This window comes from Emydura macquarii, unplaced genomic scaffold (genome assembly GCF_026122565.2).
Source record: "Emydura macquarii macquarii isolate MOO-44397 ecotype Brisbane River unplaced genomic scaffold, CSIRO-AGI_Emac_v2 contig_2897, whole genome shotgun sequence".
Lineage (NCBI taxonomy): Eukaryota > Metazoa > Chordata > Testudines > Chelidae > Emydura > Emydura macquarii.
In genome coordinates, this window is record NW_027133034.1 from 3,504,891 (window position 1) to 3,521,953 (window position 17,063).

The following is a 17,063-nucleotide window of genomic DNA, read 5'->3' on the forward strand; positions in this document are numbered from 1 at the left end:
TTTCCAGCTAACATCTCAGCTCGAATAATTCCAACAGATACATTTTGACAGAAAAGATTCAGCTGGCTGCATTTGTGCTTCCTTAAGCAGGTGCTTTTTGATCCACATTAGTATGAGAACGTGTATGAAATTGTTTCTGTACCAGAGAAGTGTATGTTGAAAGCAGCACTTAATTGCTTAACCGAGGCTCTGCAATAAATTATGCTTTGGCATAACAGAGGAAGGAAATCAGTAGCTCTTGTACTTCTTGTGTTTGCTCTGCTGCTGCCATGTCCTAATACACTTTGTGCTCTGCCCTGTTTTACAGAAGAAATGTTTCCTGCATGAGAACCTGTTCCTGTTTATGACATTTTTTATCTGGAAAAGAAACATTTTAACTTTCACCAGCATTCACAGGCATTCTTTCTAAAACCATCATCTGTCATCAGAATCAGCTCTGCTTCTCTTACTGTATTCTGAGTATTCTGCAGTGGTTTCATCTTTCTTTATGACTTCCTCCACTCACCCCTGCCCCCCACCCCATTCACACACCATGTTAAAGGAAGCCTCTGGAAGAACTCGAGCTGTCAGCTTGAAATTGAACTGCCAAACTTTAAAACAAATAGAACAGTTTTAAATCCTTAACAGAATAAATAAGTGAAGACTTAAACAAACCCAGTACTTCCATTTAATTACTGGCTTGGATTTTGAAGAGCCTATGGGAGTTAGGCACTCAAATCCTATTGAATGTCAGGTTTAAAATCATGTCTACCTCACCAGCTGAACTGCTTTGGTGATACCCTATAGTTGAAGGAATACAACACCCGTCGCTTCCAGTTGTGGATGCAGTTTTACCAGTACAGTACCTTTCTCTGGTCTAGCTTATTCCCTATTAGAGGGAACAGCTACACATTTATAAGCACATTCGTATCAGTACAACTGCATTCACACTAAGGGATAGTGCTGATATAATAACTATATTAATCAGTTTAAAGAAATCATGCCTCTATCCAACATAGTTATATTGGTGCAAAAACTGTGTGGCTTTATTACATATAGTGAAGATAAACTACATAAAGGAGCCTTACACACACACAATGTAAGAATGCAGTTCCCTTTGAGGTAGGTAAATAAAGCAAAAGTAACAGATTAAATAAAGCAGAAGCAAATATTCTGTGCAGTTGCACAGTGCAAAATTCATTTCTGCAAAGCTGATAAAACAACCCACATCAAAAACACTGCCATCCACCCACTACACATACAGGCTCTGAGCCTGCACACATGAGTGCGAGTAATTGCTAAGACTACTCGTGTGCATACACATTTGCAGAATCTCAACAATATATATAAACAGTTGACGCTCCTGATCCTTCAGTGAGCTCTGTGCAAATACAGATCCTCTGAATCTCTAAATGTGTGTGTGTGTGTGTGTGTGATATTTGTGTTGTCTCTTTAGACTGTAAGCTGCTGCACATGAACCATGACCTCTTCTGTGCCTTGTAGACTATCCAGGACATTATTATTATTAACATTTATATTGTAGTAGCTGTGCTTAACCAATATGCAATAATTATAAACAGCCATTATAAACAATTTCAATTTTTATTTTCATATTGCAATCTCTTGTACCAAACAGATCTAAAGCTGGTCATAAACTTGCTTTCATTCCTTCCACATTTCTCCAACTTTTTTCACATTTGTAAACACACTTTGTTGCGGTATCTTTTAGGAAACAAATGATGACAAGTCAATCAGCTGCAAATATGGATTCACTGTCTTTTTTCAAATGTACCTTCAATGTTTGTGGACATCTACCTACAGCATATCAAGGATATCTGACTCAAACTAAAGACAATACAATCCAGAAGAGACTGTTTGCTTACCTATAAAGATCTGCGTTCAGGTTTCTGTATTTTCCTTCCAATAGCAGACTGCATAACTGAAACCAAAAAAGATTTCCCAAAGTTTTATGATATCACTTATTCTTGCATGGAACCCTCATTTCAGGATTTAGCAACTAAGTAGGGAAACTGTCATATAAAGAATAGTTTTGTAATTTTAACTCTGCTTTGGGATATTATTATATATATATATTTATAAAAGCTTTCCAGTTAACTTTTAATACTCTGTTCTCTTTTAAGCTTTAGTTCTTCATATAAATAATATCTTAGAAGCATGTGCTTCCTTAACCTACTGGCCTTCTTTTTAGAAATCAGTGCATATACCACTATTAACAATGTCATGCAGTCTGCTTAGGACCTTCCCTAGGAAAATTTTTAAGAAGCTTAATTGAAGACATCAGTCTGAAAGTAATCAACTAAACAGTAGTAACAAACTTGAGAAAAAAGCACCTGCATCACTTTTTTAAAAGTTTTACATCACTAATTCATAGTATTCTAATTATAAAGCTCTTATACAATAAGCACACAAGTCAGATTTAACAAACGAGCTATTTAAGAACTGAAACCCACCTTTAACCACAGTTTACAATGGTCTGATAGTAAATAAATTGCACTGTACACTAAATAGGCAGCAGAAACTTATGTTTTCACAGGGATTCTGTTCCATTTAATTCCCTCAACTTGGTTGGCCTGGTGACCCTGGCCTGGGGCCAAGGTCTAGAGTTTGTTCACTTTCAATAGCAAGTTCTGTATGTCTGTACAATGGGGAACTCATAGCTATCTTTGGAATCACACTACTTTCTGGATACCAGATTAATTGGAACAGAATTTCTGGGAGAAATCTCTTCAGGGTAATGACTTCTTCAAGGCAGACTGATGGAATTTTAAAGTGGGTTGTGTAGAAAAAAGGAGGGTAGGAGGGAGAGATCGAGAGAGTGGCTGAAAAGGCATTACCAGCCCTAATTCCCACAGTGATTTGGAAACACTGACAGAGAAGAAAGTTGGGCCATTCCTCAGGAAATGCAAGGGAAACAGGGCATTTGGAACACAGGAGATGGAGATGGGGAAAGGAAACAGAAATACTTGTCTGTCGCAGAGTTCATGTATTTTCTCCTGGAGATGGAAGTATTTCCCAACTCCTCTGCTTCAAAATGAAAGGAGGGAGAGAAAGGAGAGACTTTTAGAGTTAAAAGAAAAAAAATCAGACCAATTACTCTTGATAGGAGGAAACAAAATAGGGTTCAATCCCCAACTGTTGAGTCTTGTTCTTGAGATTGTAACTGCTTGGGGCAGGTAGCATCTTTTATGGTTTATCCACCACCCAAAGCAATGAGGAGACACATTTTGATTGGGACCATTAGGTGCTACTAGAATACAAACAATGAAGTCTTACAATTCATGCTTTTGCTCATGTGTAGGACACAAAGGATCTGGGGAAAATACATCACACCAGTGATACACTAGATTTAATCCCAGGACATACAATTGTATAACTTTTTCAAAACGGATTAATAAAACTAATTAAAAAGTGGAAGCACACACTGTATGCCAGTGAGTAGTACTATGATTATCCATACAATCAGGCCTCAAACACGGATGTTACAGGAGACTATGGATAATTATGGCTTTGTCCACTTTTACTCAGACTATGTGCTACAAGCATCATTTAAATCATACAGAATATATGGGAGAGAGATATTAGATCAGAGTAATGTAGGATGCAGCCCCCCCAATAAAGAATCTAACAGACACCACTTAATCTTGTGAGATCATTGCCAGAGGCCAAAATCCCACCCTACACAGGGTTGCCAATCCTCCAGGATTGTCCCAAAGTCTCCAGGAATTAAAGATTATGTCATGTGATGAAACCTCCAGGAACACACCCAACCAAAATTGGCAACCCTAAACCTACTCTTTCCATGCCCTGGCCAAAACCCACACACTGAAGTGATCCCCGACTGATGAAGATTAGAAATACCATGTGAAACAGAGATAAAGATTAAACGTAAACTGTCCCAAGGACTCCTGACTCAGTACATTATTTATGCACCTATCTTTTCTACTTGCACAAACAAAAACTATTAGTTACAGTAACGCATTATCTCTGTTTGCTTTATATTCATATTCCTATTGCGTTTTGACCTGTCACATAAATGCTAGATATCTTTTACTACACTATTTTTGCTCTGTGGTCTAAGGTCACTCATTCAGAATTCCTCTTTAAATCATGTTACTATTGTCAGTTACAGACAGCTCCACTGGTCCTTGTTAGCCAGGACAAATAGGAGACTGAGTGTTCGACTCTAAGGGGTGCCCCATATTTTTAGCTCAATGCAACTTTGTAAACCCTTTGTTAAAAATTTTATCTTTAACAGGCGAGCATGGAGCAGACAGTCTACTTTGATATTTTTTGGCACATAATTTAAAATCCCCTATGATCAACTCTGTGATCTGATCATACAACCTTGTCACTGGTATGCCAAATATCTTATGGTAACACAAACTGCTTACGAGTGTATGGGGGAGAATGTATAATATTTCTTAATTCTTTAATTCTTTCTAGGATGGGACACAAAGAGTCATCAAACAGGATTGACCTGCTCTGGGGAAATGCTTTATGTCTCCACATTGTATCTTGAGATTGCTCTTAACCCAACCATAAGAGCTGTGGACTTGCATTTAAACAAAGGACAGTGGGTTTCATGGCAGAAGAAAGGGGAGGTGGTCTAAGAGGATTCTGTTTGCAGGTCAGACTCCATGAGGGGTCACAGAGAAGAGTTTTGTCAGAGGCAAGATTTTGCCAACATGTTGTTAGATTCTGTTACATAACTAGGAAGCTCCCAAGCTGGTTAATGAAACCTGTAGCCATCACAGTCCCACGTGGGTTTAGTTTACCTATTTTGTTGATCCCCTCTCATGCACCTGCTATTAAGATGAACCAAATGTGGTACAAAAAATTGTTACAGTGTGTACATAACTGGCACGGTGTCATTGACAGCAGGAAAGCAGATTAGATCTTAAGACCAGGAAATCCTTGAAAACTCCATCAAAGGCATGGGTGGGGGCATTGCCAAGGGGCTGTTAGCACAACGGCTGAAGCCAGAGGAGTACAAGGAAAAACTAAAAGCCAGGAAAAGCTCTGAAATATTGGACTTTGACCGCTGTATTCTTCATTACTTCGAACAGCAGCTACACTGTGACCCAAAAACCTCTTGAAGCCAACTGCCAAGGGGTACAGCAGAGGGGGCTACAGAGATCACATTCTAGTTCACCAAAGTGGCACATGAGATCTCAAATATAAGCCTGTATCACACTGGTCATCAATGTCATTGTACAGATATTGTGTAAGACATTAATGCACAGAAAATTAGGTTCTTTAACGTGTGTATTGTAAAGTTCCCAATGGGCCTCCTCTCACCAGTCTGAACTGAATGCTAATGGATTGTGAAAACTTCAGCTAGAAAAGTAACAGGAAGAACTCTAACTGGAGGTACCTATCTAGTATATTTGGGGGATAGAGAAGACACCACTTAGAAAGTAAATAGACAGCAAATTCACTGGTCTCAGTCAGGCTCCGTTGAAAACACTGGAGAACTTTGGGTGAGGTAAGCTTCCTTAGACAGGAGAACTTGTTAGTTTAGTCTCTAGAAAGCATGTTATGATTTAGTTTGTATAGAACTGTTGTGGCAAATTGCCTACTCTGATCTGGTGAGTCCTGTGCTTTTCCCTCTTGGAATGGGTCAGGGCCACTCCAGTAGAGGCCAGTGATGGGGGACAAGTAGAGGGGAGGAAAGGACCCAGGCCCCTCCTCTACTCCAGGTCCCACCTCAGAGGCCCTGTGAATGGTAGCTATGTCCTGCCAATAGTGCAGGGTCCTTTCTCTCAGGTCTCTGCTCTGCTTAAACAGGTTTCCCCTCCCTGGTCTCTGTTCCTTTGAGCCAGGGGGTTTGGGAGGAAAGCCTCCTTCCTGACGTTCCCCTTTCTCCGGTTCTTGGGTACTCCAGTCAACTGCAGAACTCTTCTAACCCTACCGCTAGCGCTCCTTGCTCTTCTCCTGTCTAGCTAGAGTAGGGATTTTTAGCAGATGTCTGGTCTGGCAGGGTCTTAACTGTCCTCAGGTGCTCTTAATTGACCTGTAGAACCTCTTTTCAGTCCATAGGCAAGGCTTCAATCATTCTGGGGCTTTTATACCTCCCTTCTATTACCTTCCAGCTAGATCACACCATATTTCCAATATTGTGACTAGCCAGCACTTGAATCTCTGTTCCTTACAAGAACCCCCACCCACAAACAAACAAACAAAAACCTTACAGCACTTATCTATAGTAAAAACATGTGTTAAGCAAAGTGCTGGTCCTGAGTACAAAAGCTGGTGTGTATTGTCCCTTTGGGAACAGCAGGCCTGGCAATTCTGTTCATGGATAAAGGGACTGGACACTGCAGGCAATGCTCCAAGGATTTGGGGGTTGGTATGTGCCTTTTGCTAACCTGTATAGAGAGCAAGGCCATGCTTGTGGTTGCCAGGGGCTGTTGGTTTCATGGAGTTGACCTATAGCAGGTGCTGACAAGACTCCCTCTTGGTAACGGCAGGCGATGAGGTGCCTCACACCCCTGGGTACCACTGGGGAGCATTACATATACCTTTTAAAACAATCAGCCAGGTCTGGGGATTAGAATATATATTCCCTTACGTGGAAGGCCAGTGGCAGGATTTTGAATGATAGGATCCATAATTAAAAGCATTACTTGAAACAAGTACGTTGCACAAGCTCCAGCGTAAATTTTATCAGCCTGATTTGTCGTCACTGGTTTGCACCTTGAATAATCAATCATGCCAAATAGGTACAAAATACTACCAAGTCAGAATGGTACATCTTTGTATGGATGTACTTTACTCCTAACACAAGGTGAAAGGCCCTTTGACTTATAGAACAGGACTATCAGGAAACCTCTCTTTCAAAGTGGCTCATGCCCTTAACACAGTCATTTAAGTATCTGTTTTCTCTTCTCCCCACTTGTCTTTCTGTAAATCTGATAGAATACTGATCATATCTACATCAAGTATATCGAGGCTTGAGAAAGTAATGTCTGTAAAGTGTTTTGAGACCCTTAGCTGGAAGTAACTACAGAAGTGTATTTAACATAAAAAGAGGATGAAGATAGCCCATCATTTATTGCCTTGAAACTGTCAGGTATACATTTTATTTATACTCTGTCAAATATTTAGATCTCCAGTGAAGGGATGACCCTTCAACTCCAAGTGCAATTTATAGTTTGCAAGACATATTTTCTATTTTATGTGCAGCTGTATTTTAAAATGAATGATTGATTTTATTTTTTTTAAGTGTAACCACTGGAGTAACATGTCGCCCCAGATTAAAAGGAACACACATTAGCACAGAGAAATTTATTAGATCTGGAATGATTTATTGGCACCATTTTGAGGTAGCATATTTTGTAGCATAACAGACAACCATAATTCAGCTTCTCTGCATTTTCCCTTAAAGACACAAGAAAGATTTTGTATGTCTTTCTGAAAGACAAAGTGCATAGGATGAAATCTCCACAAAGATACTCATACTTCATATTTTGCACTTAAAATATTTAAAAGGAGACTCCTATATAATAATTAGAATAAACAACATGTATGAAAGGAGAAAAACTTGCATGAATTGTTTTTAGAATTGTGAGTACAATGTAGTTCTACCCCTCCCCCTTTTATTGAACTGATCTTTGGGCTCTCTATGATGCTGAAATTTATATTCAAAGACAAAGGGCACAATCTCTTAAAATCAGTGCCTTTAAGTGTTGCACTCCTTAAATGTGGGTTTCCCACAATTTGCAAAAGAGTTGACTTGAGAGAAAACGAAAAGCATCCAAACAAATCTAGTGTATGAAAAAGGGGAGATATCCTCTTGTGTATATTAAGAGATTTCAAAATTAAAGGTAAAAAAAAAAAAAGCCTGATTAAAACATAGCATGAATGAAAATAGCACTGAATATAAACCAAATATACAATTAGAGAAGCACAGGCCAAGGGTTCAAGCACTGGATCTTTCCCACTAATTTCAAAATACAGTTATACAAATTAAAAGTTTAATCTGCATGGTACAGGTCAGAGATCATTGCTCTTCAAAAGTTGTTATGCTGTTTGAAAATTGAATTCTCTAGAGTTATCTTGTGTTCAGGATATAGCTTTCCTAATCAGATTTGGGGTTGGAGACTTTCACAAGAGGTGTCAAAAGCAGTCTTCTAATCAAAGGCTGTAGCTGCTTTTGCAGTAGCTCCTATGGCTCCTGCACATCAGCTGAAAGGAAAGTGGCTAGTGGATCTGCATAACTATGTATCCATTGGCTTTGCCCTCACCCTAGCCCTACCCTACCCAAATTTATCCCCTGCACCTCAAGGCACAGGTAGCCGCTGCAAAACATAGATCCAGGACATGCATAGGCCCCCTGCACGGGGTCCCGGAATCCTGTCTCAATCTCTCCCTGTGCAGTTGAACTATATGAATTTTGAGGCCGTTAGGGCTCTTTGTACCTATGCAAGTGGGGAACAGGACTTGCCCTTTAATAAATGTAAAAGTAGGCATGGGCCATAACTAAGCATGGCAGGATGTGATTTCAATAGTCAGTAAACGTCCAATTCACCAGACACAGAAATCAGCAAAAATCAATCCAAAAAAAAAAAAAAAAAGGTCCAGTTGGCAAGAACAGCCTCCCATGCACCTTATACCTTGAGCAATCTTGGTGTCACTGGCCCCACGGCTGCACAAGGAGCTCCCTCCAGCCCTACTATCATGGTCCTGCTCACTCAATCATCATCTGGCAGTGCAGAGGCAATCCCCAGGCAGGAGCATTCAGCAACAGGCTAGCCTCCCCTGCAGCCAATGGCTCACCCTCCTCCTTGTGGCTCTGGCCAGGGATCTCTGTTCTCCCCGAACCAGGCTGCAGCCTCCCTTGCACCCCCAGGGATCTAGTAACCCAAGCCCTGCTGCTGCAACAACTGAACATTTAAAATTGATAAAAATCAGGAGAGAAAGGTTAAAAATAAAAATAAATGCTAGCTGTCAAGTTCACAAAAAAATTGATTTCTGTCGCGCCTAACCATAACTGGATTGAATGTGATCTCAGGAATATGTAAAACAAACAGGAATAAGGAAATACAAAAATGGGTTAAAATAACCAATTCAAACTGCTTAAGAGACAGATATTTTAATTATTTTTTTAAACCCTAAGCAATCCAAGGTGCAATCCAATACTTGCTATCAAAACTTCTCCAGGCTGATCCTTATAAACATCCTCAATTCTCAGGATACAAAAGTATAAAACAAAAAGAAACTGTTTACAGTAAATACAAACATCAGAAGAAAATCTCTGAAAAACCGGTCTATACAAATAGTAATAAATTCTTTAACATTTTGTACAACTAGAAGGTGCACAGAGTGGCATTCAAGCGGTCAACGTAGGCATACGTCTTTATCAAATAGTAAAATGGTTTACTTGGGCTAAAAATATAGTTTAAAATGCCATAAATTAAATAAGTTAGTTCACATTTTCTTTCAGCACTTAGTACATCTCCAACTCTAATGTGCTCTTGAAACTTGCTTTAAAAGTTCCAAATCTTTCCGTCTGCTAGAGTTCACTGTGGTGCAGCCATACTCTTCCATTTGTAAAGGTATAAACTTTTCTATCTGCCCTAGGCCCTGCCCAGCAGGACTGGTAAACAGCTTAGCCCAGGAAGGTTTAAAGTTTCCTCTGAAGCCCAGAAAGGCTAAACTCCCTGCAATGAAACAATTCAGAGTTACAGAATCAGACATTAGACATGGAAGACATGCCTTTTAGATACAATTTACAAGCAGAAGGACATTACAACTAGACACCATAGGAGAAAAGAATTCCCTCCACCTCAGACTATCATCAATCAGAGTAAATGCAGACATCCTAACACCCAGCCAAATACTATGTTTTTAAAAACAATCACCACCACTTTTCAAAGTTTTAAGACCTTAATTAATAGTTTTCCACTAATTTCTTTATTATAAAATAGTTTGACTCATCTTAACAGGGAATAACTCATGCAACGGCCCAAGAATTTGGAAGGAAATTAAATTAAAATTAAAAAATTTGAAGGAAATTTAAAAAAGAAGCTGTATGAGAAAATTAAACGAACCCTTGTTTTGAAGATAGGCTGGTTTGGCTGTCCCCAGGGACATTAAGGCTTCTGAAATATTAAGGTTTCTTATATCACCTCTTGTGCTTAGTAAAACTATTGATCTGCAACAGAAAGAAAGGAATAAGATGAGAGTATTAAATATTTATTACCACTAATACTTATATACTTTCCAAATTAACTTGCTTAAATGTCCACTGCATTTGGGGCTATACTATGTATACAGCTGATCAAAAAAGCTTGAAAGAAATTTTTTTTTGGTGAAAAGTGTCTTGTTTTAGAAAATGAAATTTTGTAAAAACTGACTTTTTTAATTAAAAACTTCATTGAAATGTTACTGATGGTTACCGAAAACTTGTCTACAGAAAGCTTGGTAAAAGAAAACTGATAATGCTTTCAAGAAAGAGTAAAAAAGTCTGTTAAAGTGAAAAATGGACCCATTTTGGAACCTTTTAAATAAAAATTCAAAATTTCTATTTTGTGAAGTTAGCTTTTCATTTTTCAACCAGCTGTAATGTAATAGACAGACACCTTATTAAAACTGTTTGTGACTTTTTATTACTGATAATGTATAACAGGAATTAATAAATCTTCAAATTATTAACATTAAAGCACTTTTGTCAACGAATATTCTCATGCCATTTAACGTTCTTATTAAACAAATACATATTCTTCCTACCACTGTACGCTAAAAAGAGTGATTATGTAATGTTTAGTTAAAATGATTCCTTTGAAAAAGGAAAGCATATTTTGGGGATTTAATTCAAATGTTTAAGTAAGTTTACCTGGTCCATTTTCTCAAATGTACCTAAATTTAATGTTTAGTTTAATCTTTAAATGTGTGTGCGCTTCTACTTACTCCCTCAATTTAAAAATGTTTTCACAGCAATGTTAAAAAGTGAGCTAGAGTAGTCAGCCCATAAATATTGTTCTCCGGCAAAGTTTTAACTATTGCGAAAAAGTAGTCCAGTGTATTTTGTACTGCAGCTCAAGTCTATATTTCATGATATGTACTGTAAATAAATGGATAGGTTTACAATAGCATATACCTTTGTGGAATTCTAGTTTTAAAATATTCCTCCATGCTTGCAATGTTTGCTTGAAGAAAAAATATTTTTTCCGTCACTGTGCCAACACAGGCATCAACTACGAGGATAAATACACCCACATCTTTGAAGAGAAACTTGCTTCCATTGACCTGAAGTGAGGAAAGACACCAGAAATTGTCAGTTTTTTTCCCCCATGGTGATTTGCAAGTACAATAGTATTCTTCTTTACCTATCAGTTGGCCACATTTATCATAATTTGATTTAGAGACACAATAGTGTCCTTTTCGACAACCAATAATTTTCTATCAGAGATTCTCCATTCTTCCTCTTCTCAAAAAGACCTTGCTGATGGGACTTCTATATTCCTCAGGGAGCCTTCAGAACCACCTAGCTTTTCCTCATTTGACTGTAATCACTGTCAAGGCCATGAATCCTATCTCTGCCACCTTCATTCTTCAGAAGGAATGGAGGTAACTCTTGTCCTGAGATGATGCTTTTCATAAACCCAGCCACTCTCTCTGCGCACAAAAGCAGAGCATGCAGCCTCCACAGATGATTAAGCTGTTCTATTTTCAACAAGGCATCCTACTGAACATTATTATTAAAAATAAGCCACAAAACATCCTCTACAAGCTTCCATTTGCTATGTTACAAACACAAATGCTGTTACAGCCTGCACTTCCCTGACTAAATAATTCAGAGTTTTACTATTTCATTAACACAGTGCATTACTCTACAGGACAAATATAAATTGAAATTTCCCCTTTGGAGTGCTGAGAATGCCTGCAAACCTTCACCTCCAGCATCACATACAATTCTCTCTTGATTCCAGAGTGGAAAAATGGCAACAGACCAAGTGTTCAGCAACATTACATCACCACATTTATCACTAGTGAGTTGGAGTAAACACAAAATAACAATGGCCCCTCTCTTCTAATCACAGTTTTAAGGGCTTTAACAGAGCAAAATGTTGGAGGGCTGGTACTATTTATTAATGGTCTGTTAGTATAAGAGTTATTTCACTGACTTGGATTTACCACCACCTAGCACCGAGTACCCAGCTGTTCCCATTGGCTTTAGCGGAAGGATGCTCAGCACCAAAGTGGTACTCAGCATGATGCAAGATTGCACGAATGTAGTAACTGCTATAATTCAAATGGCTAAGGAAAAAGCAATAAAAAAAAACAGCCATAAGAATACTTACAGAGATAAAAGACGGAAGACTACTTTGTAATTCTACTTTGCTCAATGACTGAATCTGCACAAGGAGGTAGCTGTTGTGAGGATCATTGGTAAATGCCATCTAGATGTGAAAAAATAAAATTTTAAAATGTTTACACTCCCTCCCCCGAAACTCTAAACAGCAAGTCTTATCTAAACACTTAACAGCATACTAATAATCAACAATTATTCTGACAGACACTCTGGACAGAAACTGGGAAAACCAAGGTTAACAAATCCACAGTTTCAAAATAAATGGATACTTTTGGACTGAAAACTCTTCAGAGAGGGGGGACTGTATATCCACACAGTACATCCATACAGTACTTAACAGATTTTGGGTGCTACAGTAATACAAATATATTATGGATGAAAACCGGGAAGTTAATGCACCCAAATCTGAGCAATGGCACTTGGTTATTACAGCATCTCTTTGTGTCTTGACCCCAGGCTACTGCTGGGCAGCAGTTTCTGACCACTTCTGCTTTCTTTAGTAACAGAGCAGAAGCATGAAGTAATATATATTTTGGAAGAGAGGAGCAGGACAGCACTAAAGATACCAAAAACGTGTCCGTAGCCCTAATCTTGTCATCTTTACTCTAGTGTTAATCCCGCTGATAGAATGGGAGTTTTTCCTGAGTAAAGACCGCAACATTTAGACTCATATTAATAGTTAGCATTTTGGGGGTGATGGTACTGCCTGGGAAAGAAATTTCACTATAATCAACTGGAAATTGAAAGATGAAGAGGTGATGCAGAAGAAAGAGGAAATTAGATTCCACAAAATATGACCACACAGCAGACTTAACTGTAAAAAACCAAAACAAAACAAAAAACCCACATTCGCAGAGAGTACAAAGCCTGGGAAATGTACAAAACCAGTGAAATGGGAAGGCTGGCAAAAAGATATAAAAGTGGCAGAAAAAAATTTGTGGAAAAAGCCATGAATTTATTTTTCATGTTCTGGTTTTGTCATAGGAGACAGAGAATGGAGTTATGGAACAGGACAGTAGTATGAACCTTTTATTGGACTGGAAAAGAAATGTATTTTCCCTGCCAAACAGAAGAAAAGAAAAGGTTGAGGATAATCTAGTTGGTGCAAAAGGGGAAAAAGTACATTACAAGTAGAGAAGCAAAGCTTTTAAAGGTCTTCTCTAGGAAAGAAAAGAAAGGAAATTTTTTTTGAAAATGTGCTACTGGAACAACGGAAGGTTAAGCAGCAACACAGAATGGTTTAGATCCTTGACCATGGCCAAACTGCACCAGGTGCAAGTCACAGGGTGTGAGAGAGAGCTACCAATGGCCCCCAAGGAGCTGAAACCACAGGCAGTGTTTGGTTTAATTCAGGGGCATTCCAGACATGCCCCTTTTCCTCTTGCTATGCCCCATTTCCCTGCTACACTGTTGCTTCAGCGAGGGAGCCTGTCCGGGATCCTGAAAACAAGTATAAAGGTGGGCTCCTCTGAAGCATACAAGGACTGGGAAAGCCCTAGAGATCAGGCTGTAATTCTCATTTCAATTCTCTCCAGCATCTCATCTGTTATCACTAAAAAGAAAGATCAGACCCCTCAAAGAGGTTTGTGTGAAAATGGAGCAAGGCCTAATGATGGTTATCTCCATAAAGCTATGCCAGTGCCTATGGTTCTGGCGCAAAGTCTGAGGGGTCATAAGCTGCTCAGTGCATATCTCGCTAGTGTTCTACCCTCAGTGACCAAGCCCTTAGCCACTTTCCTGTGTGTCTAGTAAGGAGTCAATGTAGACATAACTGAATACCATAATGCATAGCTACATCTGGACATGACAGCTTGATAATTTGCCACTTGGAAGCTCAACGAAGCAGAAGAACACTACTTCCAACAGCTTCCAGTCTATACCCCTTTCTATCCCTATCCAAGGAAGCTGCCACAGATGCACTGTTATTTTTGCTGAGTTCCTGGACTACAGAGACCAGCTTTGAATCAGCCAAGGGACATTACATCAACAACAAAAACTGATGACCCTCCGAGGGCACAGGATGCAGATGATTAGCTCTTTTGGTACTGATGGTGAGGACACAGATGTGTCCTTTACTAGGACTGAGTCATCTTGCAAGAATAGGAGACGTGGCCTTATCTTGTGTTTGTTACAAAGGGGATCGGATGTATCTGGTGCTGAAATGCCATCTGTAACTTAAGGGTTACATCAGCTCCTGGAATTCTGTTCATCAGGAGGGGAAATGGATGAAGTTTCAATTTGGTCTTCAGGGGACATACTGTTGGTTTATTCTTCAATGTGTGACTGCTTCATTTCTTCTGAGGGAGCCTCCTCCTGGTCATCATACATGTAGCACTCTTCTTGAGGAGGCAATAAAATTGGGGATGTGTATGACAAATGAGACACCTGTGCCTTTGAAGGGAAACCATTGGCCCTGATGAAGCTGCTTCCAGTGCCAGACAGGGAAGCAGTGTCAACATTACCCCTGGTGCCAAAAAGTTAGTGCTGTACTAATGTTAGCAGCATCAAGCAAAACCTTCATTGAATCCTGAATGTAGGGCCATATTCAGAGTCGAAAAGGATCCTGTACAAGTCCTTTGAGCTTTCAGCTAAGGAAGTTGGCTAGGCTCTCCGAATCATATTGGGGGGTGCTTGTGTGTTCTGTTTCTAAGGGACCCCATGCTCCTAAAAGATTTTCTCAGTCAATTCTGGTGATGAATACTGCTGCACGAAATCAAGCAGTGGAGGCATAGCCAAAAGCTTTGACAGAGGCCCCTCAGTCATGAGAGGGGAAACTGACGGTCAGATATATGTGCAATAGTGGTGTGCCAAGGTCACCTGGCACCAGAGCCTCAAAATGGAGAAGGAGTTGCATGCCAAAGGCAGAATTAAGACTGGTAAGGAGTCATGTCTCCTTTGGTGGACCAGAATGCTGCTTCTTTTCCTTCTTCCCTGAAACAGGGACAGGAGGAGATCTGGAAACCTGATTCACTCAATGTCAATCTGTGCTGACAAAGAGCACAGAGGGAATTTTTGGTGCTGACAGCAGCTCCAAAGTAGTCTATTTTGACGGGAGCTGCAGTGCCTGGGTCAGATGAGAGCTAAGGACCAGCAAATGTGTGCCCCGGGGAGGTCGTTTTTAGGCTCAACATCAAGGGTGGCATCAAAGCTGGGGTGACAGGGAGTGTCTCAGGTCTCTGTACAGAAGGCCTCAGAAAAGAAGAGGATCTGAAAACTCCTGATGGAGTGCTAGGATGGTCCAGCTGAAGGCTCAATCAAGCCAAGTGCTCCTGTAATTGTAAGTGCTTGTCCTTCCTCATTTGAGAATTGAGGGCTTGGCAAATTTTGCACTGGAATCCATCAGCTTCTCCCAGGCATCAGCTATGTATGCCCCTCTGGAAAGATGGCTGAACAGGATGCACACCTTTTGAGTCCCCTGCAGGATCCGGGATAGGACATAGCATTGGAGATAACGCACAGCAAGTAGCCCCAACTACTCTAAGAAACTATAAGAAGATACACTAACTAGCTCGCAGACACAAGAGGCAGCTTTGTTCAGCTCTCTGTGGGACTGGAAGTGGTCAGGTGTGTGAGAGTACGTGCTCTCTTACAGAGACGGAACCACTGATGCCATCTTAGCATGAGAGCACTCCTGCGTTCCCCAGCAGGAACTGCTTCATCATTTATGATTCCACAGCCTCACAGGAGAGGTGCCAAAACCTATAAATGGGAATGCACAGAAGCCCTCCAAGTACACCAATATTCAGGTTGAAAAACATTACAGAAGGACTGTTTCCCTTGGACTAGCCAATTAAAAACAAAACAACAAAAAAGTTCAGTTTTACTACGCTTAATTTTTGTAAAAGTATTTATTCTTTCAAACTTAAAATTTTGAATAAATTTGAATTGACATGCCCTTTATGTAGTGAACAATATACACAACAGTAGAACTTTCTTCCATGTTATATCTATCTACTTCCAACGTGTTCTCATGTGTTCATGAAAACCATATTTAAGGCAATTATACGAAAACAAATACCTACTGGTAATATACGTTTATGTTTTGTTTTTTACCTGAGTGGTGCCACAGTTTTTACACTGTACAGTAGTTCTGGTTGGCATTGGCTGTAGAACAGTTGGTGCTTGATAGTACTTTGGATAAGCTTTTGTCATGCAGTTACTGATCTCTTTTGATTGAACAGTGGCCTGAATCTTGACCCTTTCACATCCCTGAGATGAACAGTAACTGTGACCATCCCTATTATATTTGGCTTGAAGAAATAAAAACAGCAATCTACACACAAAAAGAACGCAAGAGATTAGAAATTTATATAATCAAAATTTCCTGTACTGATTAAGTGGACACAAGAGATCTCAGACTGCAAGCTTTTCAGTCACAGGGGAATGGTCATGTGTTTTTGTTTTCTAAATCCCTAAATTTACAGCATTATGTAAATGTTCTATAGTAACTACTACAATAGGGAAGTCTTGAGTGATATGTATTAGAACTCTCCAACAGTTAAGAGAAGTCATTATGACAGATTTGTTTGATCAGAGGGGGGAAAAAAAAATCTAGCCACCCAGAACTACCCTTTTCCCCAGTAACTTTCACCCTACACATCTTAACAAATACTAATAACTTGATATTTGGCAACTAATGTATCAGACATTATTGGACAAAACAGTTCTCTTATTGTACAATACACACAAAAAAAATTATAATTTAGAAAATAGAGCTCTTTATTGCTCTGAGAGTGCACTAAGCACA

At 39.5% G+C, this 17,063-nt stretch overlaps 1 protein-coding gene across 4 annotated transcripts in view; it reads right to left on the bottom strand.

Moving 5' to 3' along the window:
* Positions 1–9,077: 9,077 nt before the first annotated feature.
* CEMIP2 (cell migration inducing hyaluronidase 2) overlaps positions 9,078–17,063 on the bottom strand; it is an 83,066-nt gene continuing 75,080 nt past the window's right edge. For all 4 annotated transcript variants that reach the window (XM_067569154.1, XM_067569152.1, XM_067569153.1 and 1 more), the window contains 5 exons: positions 16,370–16,589; positions 12,306–12,404; positions 11,102–11,250; positions 10,053–10,156; positions 9,078–9,662 (listed from right to left, as the gene is read on the bottom strand). In XM_067569154.1, coding sequence (XP_067425255.1) covers positions 9,466–9,662; positions 10,053–10,156; positions 11,102–11,250; positions 12,306–12,404; positions 16,370–16,589 — 769 coding nt within the window. In that variant the 3' untranslated portion in view covers positions 9,078–9,465. The remainder of the gene's footprint in view (positions 9,663–10,052; positions 10,157–11,101; positions 11,251–12,305; positions 12,405–16,369; positions 16,590–17,063) is intronic.